Source organism: Chanodichthys erythropterus, chromosome 3 (genome assembly GCF_024489055.1).
Source record: "Chanodichthys erythropterus isolate Z2021 chromosome 3, ASM2448905v1, whole genome shotgun sequence".
NCBI classification, from domain to species: Eukaryota; Metazoa; Chordata; class Actinopteri; order Cypriniformes; family Xenocyprididae; genus Chanodichthys; species Chanodichthys erythropterus.
Window position 1 is genome coordinate 41,844,665 of NC_090223.1, and position 19,183 is coordinate 41,863,847.

General features: G+C 37.4%; 1 protein-coding gene across 3 annotated transcripts; it reads right to left on the reverse strand.

The window, feature by feature from the left end:
- Positions 1–18,869, reverse strand: fmnl1a (formin-like 1a). 3 transcript variants are annotated; one of them, XM_067382337.1, is made up of 26 exons: positions 18,000–18,869; positions 14,464–14,547; positions 12,412–12,498; positions 12,181–12,254; positions 8,812–8,895; positions 8,492–8,635; positions 8,219–8,330; positions 8,044–8,120; positions 7,869–7,962; positions 7,318–7,392; positions 7,125–7,235; positions 6,829–6,981; positions 6,643–6,744; positions 5,352–5,622; positions 4,985–5,242; positions 4,765–4,889; positions 4,265–4,467; positions 3,950–4,184; positions 3,792–3,860; positions 3,631–3,711; positions 2,299–2,428; positions 1,589–1,752; positions 1,396–1,497; positions 1,086–1,184; positions 338–443; positions 1–134 (listed from the first exon to the last, which is right to left on the reverse strand). In XM_067382337.1, exons 1-26 carry the CDS (start codon positions 18,162–18,164, stop codon positions 70–72), a joined length of 3,270 nt encoding a protein of 1,089 aa, XP_067238438.1. In that variant the 5' UTR covers positions 18,165–18,869; the 3' UTR covers positions 1–69. The 3 variants fall into 3 exon arrangements, with proteins under 3 accessions (XP_067238438.1, XP_067238436.1, XP_067238437.1); XM_067382335.1 differs by having other exon boundaries at positions 4,985–5,254; XM_067382336.1 differs by having other exon boundaries at positions 4,985–5,254; positions 6,829–6,978; positions 18,000–18,868.
- Between the last annotated feature and the right edge of the window lie 314 nt (positions 18,870–19,183).

A 19,183-nucleotide genomic window follows, 5' to 3' on the forward strand; every position in this document is an offset into this window, starting at 1 on the left:
AAGAATAAGACCAGGTTTTTATTTACAGAAGTGTCCAGTGAGAAGGAGAGAAGTGTCTTAAGGTAACCCTCAGTTTTCTTGTCGTGGAGCTGCTCTCCGACCATCACCTCTTCTGTAGGGTGAATTTCTTAAATCTAATAACACACAGGCACATGAAAAAAATAATAAAAATAGGGGTCTTACCATTTAGGTTTTTATATATTAAATGTAATGTGACCAAGAATATAGAATAGTTGAATTAGGCGGCAAATCACCCTTGCCAGTTTAAACCATAAAAAGTATATCTTAAGGAAAGTGTTTATGGTAAATGTTTTTTGTGTCTGTAACACATTTTTACCTGTGATAATGCCCTCAATGGCTCCATCTGTGACTTGGGGCTTCACCTGTCTCTTCTTTAGCTCTGCAATCAGGTCCATCTGAGGCATTTTGGGCATCATGGGACCCTGATCAGAGTAGGAGAAAGTTTTTCAGGGGATTAACTTCAGTAGTGCAGTTACAGCCATTGCTTTATTTAATATATATATATATATATAAGTATGTGGGTCAACGACATGGGTCATTTTTTTGTCCAAAGGCCTTATAATAAAAAAAAACTAAGATATAACATCCGAAATATGTAAGGTAGTAAAACTAGACCTCTTTTATTGAATTAAAATTATGTGTAGAAGTCGTTGCTTTGTTATGAGAAAGAATGTCTGGAAAAAATAATTTCATTGATGTCATTCGGAGTAACCAATATAAAGGGACCATTTTGATTCAAGTCATGTGACCGGATGTGACATCATTCAGACACCAGCAAAGGACCACATGGTCGTAAAGCAAAGTAACTAACTCCCTCTGAACTATTTGAAAAATTCTTGTTTTCAACGGCTTTAAAACATGTAAAATGTTGTAATATTTTAAAAACTTGTACTAAATGTAAAATGTTTAATTGTCCTTTTGCTTAGATATCAGCCTGTTAACATTGTTTGAAAATATCATCATTCGATAAAACTTAAACCGAATGACTTTTTGGAGACAAATTTTGTCCATCTTGTAAAAAATGACAATAGCAGTGTTAATTGATTATATATTTGTAAATAAACCTTTTGAGGGGTGCCATCTTTCTTCTTTGGGGAAGGGGCCGCCTGTTCTTCTGCTGCAATCTCCTGTTTTCTCTTCTGTTCGTTGTCTTGTTCTGCTTGCTGTTGTGTGACAATAATACACAGTCATGGTAATTAATAATCAAATGGTGCAGATCTTTGTATAGAGCTCAGCTCATTTAACAAGCTTATTTCACATTCTAATACTTTACGTACTTCAAGTAATTCCTCTAAGCATGTAAATGATTAAACAGCTTTAAATAAGTGTATGTTTTGACATGAACATGTTCAATAGCTGGACTGTATCTCTCACCTTATAAGCTCTGATGAACCTGACAAAGAGTGGGAAGAACATGGAAGGCTGCGTCGTCTTTGGGTTCTCTCCATAGTACTCCACTACAGACGTGTATGCCTCCTTGTTTGCAGAAGAGAAAAAGTCGTCAAGAATTAGTTTGTCAAATAGTTTGTTTATGTGCATGTCTGCATACATGCTCCTGTGATCTCACCTGTGCTGTCTTGCCATCTTTAACAAGTGAGTCTAATATGTCACTGTTGGCTTTAACAAACTCTTTCAGCGCTGGGATGTCATCCTGCACTAGGAACTCTTTCTTGGTTCCTTCCATCCCTCTCTCCAGAGATCTCACTTCCTGTAGCACACTGTCCAAAGACACTGAGAGAGCAAAAGAGAAAGAAAAAAGACACTGCATTAATAATTGATAAGCAATGATTGTACCATGTTTCCCATATTTATAGTATGTAAAATATATGATGTATGTGTTGTAACTGTATAGTAACTATAGTGGACCCACTTTATATTAAGTGGTCTTAACTACTATGTACTTAATCATTTGATACAATGCACTTATTGTGTACATACATGTTTTTACATTGTACTTACATTGTACTTATATTTAATATATAAAAACACCTGCATGTAATTACATCTGTAATTAATTTCTTTAATTACATTTATAATTACACTGTTGACCCATCCCTTAACCCTTATCCCTACCCTTAAACCTACCCATACCACCAAAGCTTTCCCTAACCTTACCCATATCCCACCTCAATAGCTGCAAATGTGTTTTGCAATTCAATATGAACCCAATAAGTAAATTGTTCTTAATTTTTGATATAAGTACATAGTAGTTAAGGCCACTTAATCTAAAGTGGGACCACTATAGTTGTTGTATCATTAGTACTGTATATGTCTTACCCAGTGCAGCCTTGTCTACAAAGCGGAGTTCAGTGTGGAAGGAGGTAAGTTCAGGGTATTTCTCATGCACCATATTCGCAATGAAGTGTAACAAAGTCTGTGTGCGGTCTGTGGACTTTGTGTCCAACAGCTGAAAGATATGAGAGTGTGAGTTTTACTGTGGCCACTAAGGACAGATACAGAGATAATTAAGTTATTGTAAAGGTAAAATCAGATGCAGTTGTTTTTATTCTGAGTAAATATCCCACTATCAGTAAGGAATTATATAGATCGATACATTTTACATTAACCATAATGTGTGAATATAGATGCTTAATATACACAGCTTAAAAACATTTAAATGACATTAAAATGAAAACTAATTCACAATATTACAAGTATATTCTATTACATCTAACATACATTACAAAAAGTTATAATTAAAAAGATTGATTGGTGTATGTTTTTATGTTGCAGAGATAAAGGAAGGATAATCTGACAGAAGTAAGAGAATTTATGAGAAATTTATATTCATAACCCCTCAGCGACAGAAGATTAGCATGCAAAGTTTTCATACCCTTGAAAATTTTCAATCCCGGTTTTCTTTAGTATCCATTAGCCTCTTTGTTTCTGCTTCAAAGGCCTCTACATCAAAGGTCTTTCCCACGGTTTCACAGACGAGGTTTAAGTTAGTCCCAGACTAAAATGCATGTTTGAGCTGTTTTAACTGAAAGCAACTTTCACTGACATATCTTATAATATGCCATTGTTTTCTCTCAAGATGCACACCAGTAATGTGTTTTATTTCCTAGGGTAACTTTATAAAAGCTACTTATATGCCCTAAGGCCTAATCCTGGCTTAGCTTAAAGCCTGTCTGTGAAACCAGGCCTTTATGTGCAAGTTCAGCCATCTCTCATAACTAATACAAAGAGAGCTTCCCAAAAGTCTCACCTGGGCCTTTGATAGTTCACCCAAAAAGGAATATTCCGAGATCATTTACTCGCCCTCAAGTTGTTACAAGTCTGTTATATACGAATCTGTATGAATTTCTTTCTTCTGCTTAACACAAAATAAGGTATTTTGAAAGAATATGGGTAACCAAACAGTTGATGGGCCCCATTGACTTCCATAGTATTTTTTTTTCCATACTATGTTAGTCAGTATTCTTTAAAAATACCTTCTTGTGTTCAGCAGTAGAAAGAAATTCATACAGATTTGTAACAACTTGAGGGCGAGTAAATGATCACAGAATATTCATTTTTTGGGTGAACTATCTCTTTAACATTCTGCATACATAATACTGAAGCCCTGCATAACAGAAACATGAAGTTACAATCCACAAGCTCACTCACCAGGTCAAGGCTCTGCAGGCGAAACCCGTATGCTGCTCCTCTTTTACTGCTGTTCATGTAGTTCCCAAAGGCCAGGATGATCTGAAGCAGGACATTGACAAGTGAGCCTCATTGAAGGAGCATGCCATTAAAAAATCTGAGCACAAATGCAGTCTACTCACCTCTAACATCTTTTTCAGCTTTGATGAAGACTTGAGGGACACCGAGGCTGCAATGATGGCATCCATTTGCTAGAGAAACAGGTGGGAAAAAAGGTGATTTTTGAATAAATCATATGCATTATATCAGGTACAACAGCCAAGCTGCGATGCGAACTGACCGGCTGCAGACGTTTCACGCTCTCAGGGAAGTTCCCCATGAAGGTGAGGGTGTTGATTCGCTGAGCAAGGCGTGGGATTTTACCAAAGCGGCTGATGAAACGGTCCTCATCGCTCAGGTCCTCTAGTGACCGCCCTTCCTTCTCGTAGTTCTGGAGTAACTTCATCTCATACTCTGATGGGATGAAACGTTCCAGAAGCTCCAGGAAGTCTAGACTCAGAGATTGTTGATCATATCTGAGAGAAAGACAGAGAGAAGGGAGTTTTCATGCTGGTCCAGTTTGCTGTTTACAGGCAAACCCTGAGCCGATACATACCTCTCAATGGCTGTGCAGATGTCGTTGGGGCTCATGCCTCCCTTGCGGAGGGTGATGGCAAGGTTCTTGGCTTTGTTAGCCTCTAGCAGGGACACCTTACTGGGGGCCTTCTCAGCTACCTTAACCTTGATCTTAGAAATATCTGGTGGAGGACCTTGAGCCTTGGTCTTAAACTGCTCCGCAAACAGATCCATATTTATCTCCTTGGAAAGAGAAAATGTAATAGGTTCATTGATAGGTGATCCAAACTTCTATGACAGTCTTTCTTCTGGGCAACATAAAAAATTTCAAAATATCTTTTTTTTTTATCATAGAATGAAAGTGAATAGGGTCCAGTGTTATTTTGTATCTCATTGACTTTCATTGCATGAACAAAAACAGGTTATTCAAAATGATTATTTTTGTCCCCCTGAAGAAAGTCCTACAGGATCAACATTAGGGTGAATATATAAATGATGACAGAATGTTCATTTGTAGATGCAGGATTTCTTTGTTGTTACCCCTAACAGTTGCTCGTCATTCAGCTCGCTAAACACTGTTCCCGAAACTTGATTGGGCTTCAAAGCCTGCCAGTTCAACAGAGGCATCCTGAACTTTGTTTGAATTGGTTTGCGTGCCTTGGGTCCTGTGTAAAACAATTGAAAAGATGGATATATGGTCACCCAGTTCAAGCTGCCTGTATGCTTATTTCTTTAATTGTAAAATATTTTGCCCCTTCACCTGTCTCATGCCCAGGGGCAGGAGGAGCTCCTGGAGGGGGTGGCGGTCCACAGCCAGGTGGGGGCGGGGGTGGTGGTGGACCTCCACCAGAAGGGGGAGGAGGAGGAGGAGGAGGGGGAGGCGGACCACCTCCACTTCCCGGAGGAGGAGGTGGTGGTGGTGGAGGAGGAGGAGGTGCTGCAGCACCAGGTAGTGGAGGAGGTGGAGGAGGTGGAGGCGGTGCTGCAGCTGGAGGGGGCGGGGCTTGAGAAGCAGGACCTGACACAGTCACTGTGAACATTATCATCAAGGTAGCCAGCTTAAGGTAAACATTTTCAGTTCACAAGATGCTAAGCACAAGGAGAACTTTTCAAGAAGTGCTTCTTACCTGTTTGAGTGACAATTTTCTCTACGGTGACTGGAATGACTTCAATGTCCAGGCTTCCAGAGGCTGTGCGCTCCAGTCGGACTAAACCTTTCTCCTGCAGTTCCCTCAGCTTCACTTCCAGTTTGGACTCCTTTTCACTCATCTTCTCTCTCTCCACCTGTGAGGGCTGTGACATACGCTCCTGCTCTCGTTCTCGTTCCCTCTGAATCTCTCGTTCTCGTTCTCTCTGCTGCAAAGTGCTCACCTGGGTACAGGACTCTCGCAAGCTCTCCTGTTACACACACAGGTAAAGGTTTAGAGTGACACAGTGACTGTTTCCCAATTTTGATATTTCTAAGTACATTACGGCCTGGTTTCACAGACAGGGTTTAGCCTAAGCCAGGATTAGGCCTTAGTTCAATTAGGATATTTAAGTAGTTTTTATAAAAGTACACTAGAAAAAAACATTACTGGTGTGCATCTTGAGACAAAACAATGGCTCTGATATATTTTAAGATATATCAGGACAAGTTGCTTTCAGTTAAAACGGCTCAAACATGCATTTTAGTCTAGGACTAGGGGTCCATGTATGTACTGCATTTGACATGGTAAGTATACAAACTACGATACATAGACTATATGTTTGGTCTTATTTCTAGTTAAAATACTAAGCATATTTTATATCTAAATATCTAGAACAAAACACTTATTCTCTGAAAACTTTATATCTTATGTAAATATGTCTTGAATTTATTCTTAATTAATCAAAATTTAATTTTTATTAGATTAATGTTAAAACCTCTATCAGTGGGGTAAGATCAAATAAAGTTAATATAGATACATTAATTAAAGATACATTCTCTGAAACAAGTCTTATTGGATTTACTTGTGTAAAATTGAGAAAAATAATACATGTTGATGGACATTATATATCATTATTTTTTCTTTTTTTATACATAAGGATATTTTTTATGGAAAACAAGACAAAAATACTTAAGAAAACTATTTTTGCAGTGTCATTTTAAATGTGACATGAGCCAGCCTTCCCATATTGGGCCATACTACAACTTCATAAAATGATGCCGCACTGGAGAAACACATGGACAAATTGTGGGCAACATTATACCAAAAAAACATATGTAGATGCACACTATAAAAATCCGTAACAGATATGATATCTGGGCCCCTTTGACACACTAAACAGTAAACGAACATGTATAAAAAAGGATTTGGGACACATTACTTCTAATCTATAGTATACTATAGTATATAGTACGGATCAGTATGCAGCCAGAGAAATGCAGTTTGGTACCTTCAGCAGTGCTGATTCTTTAGTGGCCTGCATTAGTTGTTTCTCCAGTTCTGCCATTTTTTCCAGCGCTCCATTCTCATATTCCTGCAATCTGGCATTCAGCTACAACACAAGAATACACACCTACAATATAAGGCATGTGTGTCATTTGGTAGATGATTATGTGCACGTGTTCGTATATTTAACCTGTGCATTGGCCTCCTGCAGTTCTGTTACATGCTCCACTATGTCTCCTTTATTCTCGGCATCCTCCAGCAGAGCTCCAACATCAAACACATTATCCAAGTACGCCTGAATCTGCACCTGCAGCTTCTCACTTTCCATTTCCTTTAGGGACTGCTGACACCCACGCATACAAACAAACAACCAAACAGTTATGAGTTACGTTAGAAGGATCATGCGCAGCTTCATGAATACACAAAACATATAAAATCCCGTGTAAGTTGTATGTCATGCTTTTATGTGCTGAACACAAGACTGACCTCTAAGTACTGGTCAAGACCCAGCTGGGTGAACTCATATTGAAGATGCACACGGAAGTTCATGTTTTCCACTGAGTGGACCACAATGTTTATGAACTGCATGCAAGCCACCTGTGAAGAAAAAGACATAGTTCAAAATCAGTTGTCATCTTTTTTTTAACTGAAGATGAATGTGATTCACGCCCATGCTCACCATGAAGTCTATGTTGCTGTCGTCATTCATGAAGTACTCCATGAGCTTCTCAAAGCGGTTCTTCTCTCCACTCACCTGTGAGAAGGTGCGCCACACATGAGCAAGACACCCACAATAATCTAAGCTACAAAATGCAACACTACTGTGCAAAAGTTTCGGGTTCAGTAAGCTTTTTTTTTTTAATAGATTAATACTTTTATTCAGCAAGGTCCATTAAAATGATCAAGTGACAGTAAAGACATTTATAAAGTTCCAAAAATGTGTAACTCAAATAAACGCTGTTCTTTTGGACTTTCTGTTCATCAAAGAATTCTGAAATTATCATGGTTTACAACATTACAGTGTATTTCTGATCAAATAAATGCAGCCTTTGTGAATACAAGAGTTTTCTTCCAACAATTCTGAGAGATAAAAACTTATTACAGTGTTTTGCAAGAATACATTTGGGCAGATTTTGATATGAAATTTCTTGAACAACTGCAAAATTTGTCATCCCACAAAAAAAAAAAAAAAAAAATGTAAGTACATGTGTGAAAGACTAGTCATCTTACTTCTTTAAAGTTGTCAAAGGCTGAGATGATTATGTCGTGTCCTCCTCTAACCAGACACACTGCCGCCAACAGCTCTAGCACCAGAGCTTTAGTCCTATGGACAGTGTATTGAAGTGTATTACAAACTCACACAACAAACACACACAAATCGCATACACTACAAAAACACTCTTACCTGGGATTTTTGTTGTTGAGACTAAGTGTAATTTCATTGACGCATCTGGGGTGCGTCATGACTAAATTAAACCCAGACTGTTAAAAAAAACCAGATGAATCACATTAAGTTCTTCTAAAATTATCTTCCGAGTAGCTGTGTCTTGCGTTTGTATGTGCACCTCACTCCTACATACCTGATAATTCATGATCGCACGAAGACACATAATACAGAGGTGAACATCATCTCTTTGACTGGCCAATCGAGCATTTCGCATAGTTTTTCGGCTATGGGTCAAGGAAGATATTCTGATGTGGAAAAGCACAGAATGAACAAAAGATGAGCACTCAACATGAACAAATAGACGTATCTGCTTGAGAAGAACATCTAAATGTCATTGTTTCTTGATTTTAGTCCTTATAGCCAGCAGTGATCCCTGTATTTTGGGGTGTGTTGTAGCGCGACTAACCGGACAGTGAGTGCACGTGCTGCTCTGGTCATCCCATGTGTTGGAGAATGACTGACATTTTTGGCTAGATCCTCCACTGATCTCTCTGACAACCTCCTGTTGTCTAAAACAGAGCTGCCATTTTCCACAGATTCCACCTCAAAACTGAGAAACACATCAAGAACCTGATTTTTATTTTTTTACATGATTAATGTGGCGAGTGAATTCTAGTTGCATCTTTTCAGAATCTAAGATTTAGTCATAAAATTATCTTGGACAATTACTGCAAACTCACTAGATGATGTTTATGGGAAATGTTAGTAATGACAGAATAAACATACGGTGCATCACTTTGAGCATACGACAAGAAGTCCACCAGGACATCTAAGCCTTGGTTCTCCTCATTGAGAAATTCCTGAGCCCACCTATGAAGAAGAAAAGAAATATCATGAAATAAGGCTGCACAATTAATCATGTTTTAATGGTGATCACGATTTCTGCTTCTCTCGAATATTTAAGCATAATCATCTGTTTGCAACAACCTGTTTAAATGCAACATAAAAGTGCTACAATACAAAGTCTTTTTTGTTGTTTAAGTAGAAAACATGAACATAGTTTGGAATCATTGTAATTCTTATTAGGAATTTCACTGTTCTAACTTTTGAGAGCGGCTTCTTAGGGTTTTACCAAATAAGGATAAATAAACCTTACTCAAAGGTACAATTTGTGATATTTTTTCCGCTAGAGGTCGCTAGAAGCCTATTCAAAACAAAGGCACAGATTGATGACGCCAAGTTTTAGAGCGGAAACTTGAGGCGTTTCTCAATGTCAAGGAAGGATCCTCGGAAGCCAGAATTTCGAGGATGCTACACTGTAAACCCGGATAAGTAGAATCTACTTAAAAAAACCGAGGTAACTCGTTGCCTTAAAATTTTTAAGTAATGTTAACTTAATAATTTGAGTTCATTTAACTTAAAATGTTTTGTAATATTAATTACTTTGTAGTTATTATACATAGTATATTTAAGTTCAATGTACTAAGCAAGTTAACTTGCCACCAATCAAAATGCATCCATGCCTCCCATCATGCATTGCTGCATGAATAAATTATGAGCTGAATTGTTTTAGTAATTTTCTTTATTCTCACTATTTAAGTTTTGCTGTTTTTCTGTGACTTTTTAGTAGCTTGTTTTCTAATGTTTAGAGTTGATCTGTTTATCAGAATATGTTGCTTATCAGAGATTGAGCTCTAAATGAGTTTAGTGATTCAGATCAAATAATGATTATGTGAAAACATAATCAACACCACCTGATCATCTTATAACTTCGCTTGTCTGGTTAGTTTTAATGCAGTTAAAACTGCCCAAACAAAATTTAATATTAAAAAGTCAAGGGTCAAGAGCTCAACTAAAACAAACCCTGATCTCAATGATGGTAACTTAAAAATTGAGAGTTTCTCATTTGGTGAAAAACTACAGTATAAAAAGGTAAATGTTTGGAAAAAATGTCTGTAGAACAGCCAAAACAAATGTTCCAACTGTTCATCCACAGCTCCTTGAATTCACACACACCAGGACAAAATGGCGTCATTACCTGCCACAAACCAGTGTGAAGGAGGCGTGGCCAGGAGAAAAACTTCATAATTTAAGTGCATTTAACTTACATTTATTAACACATTCAAATACACCCACAAATTAGTAGAATATACTCATATTTTATAAGTAAAGCAACCAAACTTAAATATTTTAAGTATATTGTAGTTATATTTTTAAGTTAATATAAAATCCAGGCTAAGAGTGTACGTCATCGACATCCGTCAAAGGACTGTTTCAATGTCGAGGATCCTCGGAATTTCTAACAAGGACTGAGTCCTTCGTGTGAAAAATATCCCATACACAGGAAAGGATGCATATGTGTATCCTTCGCGCTCTCAAATCACCCATAATCCTATGCGCGCAGCTTTGCAATCTTGTTCAAAAATGTTTTAAAAAAAGTTGGACGTTAGCGGGCAATATTCTTTCAAATGTAAGTATATTTACATTACCAAACATTTGTTATAAGAGTAGTAAATATGTCAGATAAATAAAATGTAACGTTTAAATGCCAGTACAAATTACTACCGTATTGATATTATAAATTATACAAATACAAATTACGTTATTGATGGCTAACTGAACCGGACCGTTGTTAGCTTGTTTGCCATCACCGGCATCCTTTATAAATAACTAGTTAAGTTGTCTAAAGTAATTTAACGTTAATATTATACCATTCACAGCGTTATTCATAGCTTTCTCGTATTTTTTAACAGGGACCAGAGGCGTTCATATGTCTCCGTGTAGAAAACAAGCAGCTGTTTACCGGGGGGGTAATGACGCAATGACGTGCACTTGCTAGTCTGTTCCATTTACGTGTTCTCTGAATGCTAAAGAGGAGCCTCTCCTAGACTCTGAAGGAAGTGACTTGGAAGGACCAGTCCTGCCAAGGAAGTATCCTTGACATTGAGAAACGCCTTTGGTCTCCATCTCAACGGACGGTGCAAAAGAATAGGGATTGGAGTCTGGAAGAACTCATGTTCGTGGATGCGATTATTAACGTTACTGTAGTATGAAGCAGAGCAGGACCGAGTGTTGCGGGAGCTGAACGAGGAGCTGGAGCGATTGATCAACACACGCCTCACGAGCAGCGGGACTTTTATTATGACACAGCCGCCGGCGCCGCTTCCGCTTTTCCGGTCATGAGTTTACGGGAGCTGTCCTTGTCGACAGAACCAGCGGCAGATGGTAAACAGTAATTATGTTCCATAAATAAGTAACACAATCCACCATAAAACGTGTAAGAAGTAAATAAGGAACTGCTTGAAGCGAGCTAGTGGTTTGCTGGGCGCTAGACACTACTTCCGCATTTGTCCACGACACTGTTGTCATGTGGCTTCTACGTCAGTAAAGGCGGTAACAAAGGTAACTGACGTCATTGACAGGCGACTGCACTGCCCCGTGTCACTGTTTAGAATGGGGATTTCCTCATGATTTACAAGTAGTTGAAAACATTAGAGATATTGTTTGTAATCAGCTGGATAAAATATATAACACTAGCCTAGTGGTTTTTGGACATTTTACTGCAAAAATTTTACATATTGTACCTTTAATTTGTACTGCATTGAATGCAATAATTCTAATTAAATTTTAAAACAAATTTCTCAAATGAAAACAGTTGTGATTAATAATTGCGACTGTAACACTTTATTTTGATGGTCCCCTTTAGACTTTCTGTTAGCATTTCACATATCAACTAACTCTCATTAGAGTATTAGTAGACTGTCTGCTAAATATCTGCTGACACTTTATAGTGATGGTGGCCCAACAGACAATCTACTGACTGTAAGTGCATGTCAACTTATTCCACTATAACCTCAACCCTGTATTTTACTAACCCTTCCCATAACAGTCTCCTAATACTCAACTAATACCCTAATGAGAGTTAGTTGACATGTAAGTAGATAACATAGATAACAGAATGTCTAAAGGGGACAATAAAAATCAAAGACCAAAATAATCCAGATAATTAGTTTAACCATTATCATGCAGCCCTATCTTGAAATGTCTCTATGGAAGTATTCTGTTATTCAGGTTCAAAATGATCTTTCAGTTGTATTCAGGAGTAGCAGTGAAGTCTATCATTGCACTGTACAGGAAAATAAAGCTGCCACTTACCCAATGTGATTGGTTCTGAGCGAGATCTCCAGCTCTCTCAGGACTTGAGTGGACTCCTGCACACGTTTCTTGAACTGTGGAGAAGGAATTACAGAGGGACAGACAATCATTCACTTCACATCAGAACTCTAAACTGGGCTTTTTCACAGGTGGGTGTCAGCACTGACATGGAGTAAAAGAGAAATTAGAGTTGTACGGAGGTGCTGAGGGAGAGAGCAAAACACTACTGACCCTGCGCACCACTCCACCTTGGTCCTGGTAGAAGCTCTTTATTTTAGTCAGGTAAGCTGAGGGAGGGTTTTTCACCTGAAAACGCTCCTAATAGACAGACATTGGGAGAAAGACAAACAATGAATGGACTAATTTCCCACCATTTTGATGGAAACATGTAGAATATATTTAAATGCTCTTTAAAATAATATCAAGTTTGGGGATGGTAAGATCTTTTTGAATGTCTTTGAAAGAAGTCGCTTATGCTCCTCAAGGCTGCTTTTTAATTTTAATTTTATTTTTTATGAAATACAGTAAAACAGTACACTCTAGGTTAAAAAAAAAAAAACAAGTTGGGTTGAAAATGGACCAACTCAGCAGTTGGGTTAAATGTTTGCCTAACCTGCTGGGTAGTTTTATTTAACTCAACTATTGTTTAAAAATTGCTGTATTGCTTAATTAAAATGAACTCAAATTATGGTGGAAAATAACATTTATTAATATGTTTATTAAATGAATATTTAAGTTGAATTAAAAATATTAAACAATAAACATTAATTAAACTGCTGAAATGTTCACCTTTTGATGCCTCTGGTAAATATGTGTCTGATATTTTAAGCCAGCCATATAGTATTTTTTAACAATAGTTTAGTTAAATAAAACTGATGGGCAAACATTTAGCCCAACCACTGAGTTAAAACAACCCATTAACTGGGTTTGTCCATTTTCAACCCAACTTTGGTTGTTTTTAGCCCACAATTTTTAGAGTGTAATATAGTGAAATATTATTACAATTTAAGATAACAGTTTTCCATTTTTAATATATTTCAAACTGCAATTTATTCCTGTGATGCAAAGCTGAATTTTCAGCATAATTTCTCCAGTCTTCAGTGTCATGATCCTTCAGAAATCATTCTAATATGATGATTTGCTGCTCAAGAAACATTTATTATTATCAATGTTGAAAACAGTTGCACTTTTTAATGTTTTTGTGGAAAACATGATCCATTTTTTAGAATTCTTTGATGAAATGAAAGTTCAAAAGCAGTAACCAACCCCAAACTTGCTATCATTTTATTTGAGTTGGAATTTTATTTTAACTGAAGGTGGAATATAGCCTACATAATACGTAAGAAATACATCTTAGTTGTGTGCACACGCTGCCATAACATCTCTCTGCATGCATAGTTACAAAGCTTGCATGGCACGGTTGTCATAGAGACACAAATAATAACACAGGAAGTGCGTAGACATGGTTTCGCCACCTTAAGAGTCTGACCTCATACCGCTGCTCTAATTTTTCCTTGTAATTCTTTCTCTCCTCTGAAGTGTCTGCATGTGCTGATATCAATCTTTACATCATCTGCTTTAACCACACACTTGCATCATGGTTTACTGTCATTGAACGATTAAAATAAAATGCGTACATATAAAAATACATCTTTGCAAAACTCACTATTGTGGTTTTTTTTTTTCAGCCTACATAATTTACATAAAGAGGCATTTTTCTGTAAACCACTGTTGTGCTTTTTCCTTCTTTAAAACAGATCACTACAAATGCCTCAACCTGTATTTTAATTTCTCACAAAACAGAACAAGAAAAACAGGATAGATCATTTAAATGAGGCATGATTAGAGTAATACATGTTGCATTCATAGCTAAATATCATGCAATAATCCCCCAATATACCCCCATATGATCCCCGGTTACGGTCCTCATATAACTTGTATAAGTTTGGTTTTGATAATTGTTTCAGTGTACAGATCTCATTTAAGCTTCTGGTGTGTCTCAATATAGTCTACCAGACAACTTCCTCTCAAAGGTCACACCTACACTGCAGACACAGGGTATTATAAAAATGCAGAGAAAAGCTACTCAAAAATAAAGTGAGTTACATATTTCAATATGAGTAATTCATTACGTATTTCAATATGAGTAATGTCTCACGCCATAAATGAGAAGTAAATGGGAGAAACGATCAAGGCATACTCTCAGTTCTACTTTGCTGTCATTATTAAAAAAAAAACTAAATACAAAAAGTTGATTGACAGAAGACAATATTAGTATCTCACCTGGTCACAAACCAGCTCCCATTTCTTTTCATTGTCATACTGACTCAGAAGCTTCATCTTATCAGGAGGCAGATTCATGGAGCTCTGAGAAGAGAAATTATAAGTGCAAAAGTATAAGCTTATAAGTAAAAACAACAAAACAAAACACAAAATGCTGGATTGTAATAGAGAGTTTACACCCATAATACTGGATATTTAATTACTGCCACCAGTGATACATAATCCAGAACCAGGATTAAACTGTGCAAGAGAAAGGAAAGAAGTTGTTGTCAGTGTTCTAATACTAATTAGCCTGTGATGTTGATGGCAACATCTGAATTCTGGAGTAACAACATGGAAAAGTCTGAGGATGAGTTATGAAGGAGACTGATATTAACAAGTATATATTGCAGCTGGTTAGCTCTTTCCACAGTTTCAAATAACATCTGATTTGCCTTTTACGTCATGAATATGTAACGATGATCGCCGTTTATCTCTGATGCACGAGAAGCAAATGTGACTGACTTCTTGTCTGCATTACAAAACGTGTGATGCAATTATTGTTCCTTCTTTAGCCAAACTAAAAGGATATAATTCAACTGAAAATGAAAATCTTGTCATCATTTAGTTTACTATTTACCCTCATTTTATTTCAGTTCTGTATGACTTAAATAAAAAAAAAAATAAAGAAAGTCAAAATGTAAGTCTTCTGTTTTGCTTCACAGAAGAGAGAAAGAAAGTCATACAGGTTTGGAACGACATGAAATAATACAGAATTTTCTCTTTTTTTGGTGAACTATCATGTTAAGTACATATCTCATTATTTATTTACCCTTAAGTTTTTGTTCTTCTCTTTAAGATCATATGCTGTCAGTCTTCAGTCTGACACAATGTGACTTCCTGAAAAATGGCACAGGGCTGAGTTGCTTCATGTGTTGCACTTTAAACACATTATTAGCAACAAACATCCATCATTAGATTTATATTTCATATTTTCTTTTGAAATTGCACCTGTTAACCAAATGAAGAGGGTGTGGTTCGTTAAACAACAACAAAAAAAAAAGGTGTTCAGTGTAGAAACACTGTGCTCTTGGGTGTTTCCTCCCAAAGCAGTAAGATGTTTCCGCTCTGAGCAGGGTTATTTTTTTTAAGGTTGCGTGTACAAAGAGTGAAAGCACATTTAGAAACGCATTAAGCGGTTAGTGGAGGAACAGAGAGAGAAAAGGGTGGGGTAGGGTATAGGGTGGGGGACTAACTGTGGTCTACTGGTACTTAACAAGAGAGTGAATGAAGTGGAGACTAGATTAAGTTGATATTGTATATAATGCACCAAATGTACAGTTCATGGCTTATGGAAGTAGCCTGTAATGAGGAAATGACTGTGAGCATGAGTGATATCCATTGGCATGGACTGGTTTTACATTCTCATATTCTTAAACAAGGCTGTCGCTTGAATTCAAAGGGTCCAGAACAAAACTGTTGGATGTCGCTAACCCCCATACCTCAGCAGTAATGACGGGTTTAGAGTCCCGCTCATCAAAGGGCCTGGAGCAGCCTGACTGTGTCCCTCTGAGCATTCATACGTACAAATGCAGTCAGACCAATAAGAGTCTTTTCAGACGGATCAAATGGCTACTTGTTAGCCCATTTCTAGCTCAGAGTAAGATATATACTGTGACATATAAAGTCACATTTGGGACATATAAAGGTGCATTCATGAGAAGACACAATTATTTACTTTGAGAAGGCGTACATAATTTGTAGTTGAAGTGGAACTAAATGGACGATAACTGTGCTTCTGTTCAGCATCAGTTAATTGATCCAACAAATCGCCCAACAAACGTGATGACATATCTAAGAGGATAAGCAACTGACACTGGTGTCTGAAATGAAAGACGAATCAAAGGTCAGTCATCACAAGAATATAGGGCCTCTTTTTGTCTTATGACTTCTCTTAAGTAGTTGCCTAATTTGTCATCACACTACTGCCTGTTCCTGTAGCAAAAGCCCATGTGAACTAATGTGACAGTGATCGGATTGCGTTAAGTCAGAAGTGTTTTCCAAATGTTACTTAATTTCCCATTTCAGGTGGAAGACTGACACTTTATTTGAATGTCATTGGTACACATTACATTACTACGGTAATAACTATAAACTGTGCATAATTACATGCAACTTACCTTAACCCTGTAGTAAGTACATTGATATTACTCAGTTCTTAAATGTATAATTACACTGTAACAAGGACACCTTAAAATAAGTAACTGAAGATTGCATTTATTTTGAAATGCTTATATTATAAGCATCCTGAATTTGCAGAGTTAGACATATTCCTGGGTCAACATATTTTTTGGATCCTGGAACAACATTTGTGTCAAAAAATGAGGTCCTAACAATATCCCTACCCATACGTTATCCCTAAAATCAGAGAGGGAAATGATTTAAAAACACTGATGTAGAATCACTGTTGTAAGCCCTAAACTTCACATAAACTGTAAACTTAAAAAAATCTGATTGGTTGATTGGAATGTTGTTTCAGGATCAACAAATATGTTGATCCAGGAACATGAAATCAGGTTCTGCTACTATACTGTACTGTGCAAATCAGTATTTTCACCCCCAAAAAAGGGGTTTACGCCAGTTTTTCATATATTTTGTTGTAGTGTGTCAGTAGGAAATATCAGTTCACATTTCTAAACATTCATTTTGCCATTAATTATAATAATCCAGTGAGATTTCTGAATGCACAAGGAGTCTGACAACAGCCGGTGCTCCACATGGAGATCTGATCTCACCATCATCGAATCCGTCTGTGATTACATGGAGAAACAGATGAAACTGAGACAAACCAAATCCAGAAGAAATGTGGCCGTGTCTCTAAGATGCTTGAAGAAACCGACCTGTAAAGATATCTGAAAAACAATGCGCAAAAAGCTGGACAAAAGCTGTTTTAAACGCAAAGGGTGGTCACACCAAATATTGATTTTAATTTAGTTAATCGAAGTTCATTGATACATAAAATCTATTTATGACAGTATTTTTGAAAGCTTTTACAGCATTTTTACACAAGTACCTAAACACTTCACAGTACTGTATCTTTACAGGTCGGTTTCTTCAAGCCTCTTAGAGACACGGCCACAGTTCTTCTGGATTTAGTCTAAGTTTCATCTGTTTCTTCAAGTAAGACAGATTTGATAATGGTGAGATCAGATCTCCATGTGGAGCACCGGCTGTTGTCAGACTCCTTGCTTATTCAAAAATCTCACTGGATTATTATAATTAATGGCAAAATGAATGTTTGGAAATGTGAACTGATATTTCCTACTGATACACTACAGCAAAATATATAAATAACTGGCTTAAACCCATTTTGGAGGGTGAAAATATTGTCATGCCTAAGACTTTTGCCCAGTACTGTATATGTTTCCAAAATGCAAAGACAGAGAATTTAATACCGACAAACAAATGTTAACATCTTAACATAGTGTCTGACAGGAAGTGTCAAGGATAGCTGCTTTTGTTGTGCTATATATCATGTGTGTGTATAAAGAGCTCACCAAAACCACACTGAAGCGTTCTTCTAGCTCTTCCTCAGGGGGCATGGGTAGTTTAGGAGGGGCACATTTCTTTTTAGGCATGGAGGGAGTAGGGTTTATCCCTCCCGTTGAGCCTTTGGCCTCCTGCCCCTCCATCTGCTCCAACCCGCCAGCTGCGTTACCCATCACAACTTTCCTTAGAAATTCCAGGATACTGAACTGCTACTGGATCAACCACTGACAATCCCAACAGGCCAAACCCAGATGAATCTCTCCACAATCCACAGGTTAAAATCCACTGAAGTGTTCAAAGTTTTCTAGTCAGTTAGATCCAGTGTAGGTGGAAGCACATGGACTCCTTTAGGACACGGCATCAGAAAATATGGACAACTTTTAAACCAAAACTGATTCCAGGACGATGCAAATAATTGTGAAGAAGCTTTCGACGAAGATGAAAATTCAGAATAAATCAAACTCACGATCAGAAAGTTCCTAAAAACACTTGGTGATCTTCTCAGGCTTGCTTAGTCAAAAAAGGAACAAGAAAGGCCTCTTCTAATACTTTCACTATGAAGGAAATTCAGGTCCTGTAAAAGCTCAGCTCCTGTAGTCTCTCAGTACGGCTGCGTGTGTTGATTACCGGTGTAACGGGCCTTTTCTCCAGGAGTCTGCCTCTCTTGTGAGTGCTTCAGATGTTGGAGCATCTTTCTCACAACTCCACTCCTTCTGGTCAAGCCTACAGAAGTTTCTTTCAAAAGAAAATACTGATGTTGGTAAATTTACACAAAGGCACCTGTCCGAGCACACTGGTGTTTGTTACAGAAATGAAAGAGAAGCCGTCTGAGAGCAGGAGGAAACCACAGAAAAAAGCAGAAGCGTCAAGCTTCCTGCACCTCGCACTGAGAGAGAGAGAGAGAGACAGAGAGAGAGCATTGGGTGTGTCAGTTTAAATTCTGTTTGTATTTGAAAAATAAGATGACCTGACACATATCACATTATATACTCTCGTGTGTATTATCCATCCGACTGCTGTATGTTTGTCACGGTGAGCAGTGTAGATAATACAAGAAAGATGACACATGACACAGAATGAACGAATTAACTCAATATTTATTAAAGAGTGAGAACACACACATTTCAAACAACATTAATGTGAGACAATGAACTGAGGAAAACTGAGGGCTTGAATACACAAGGAAAGATCA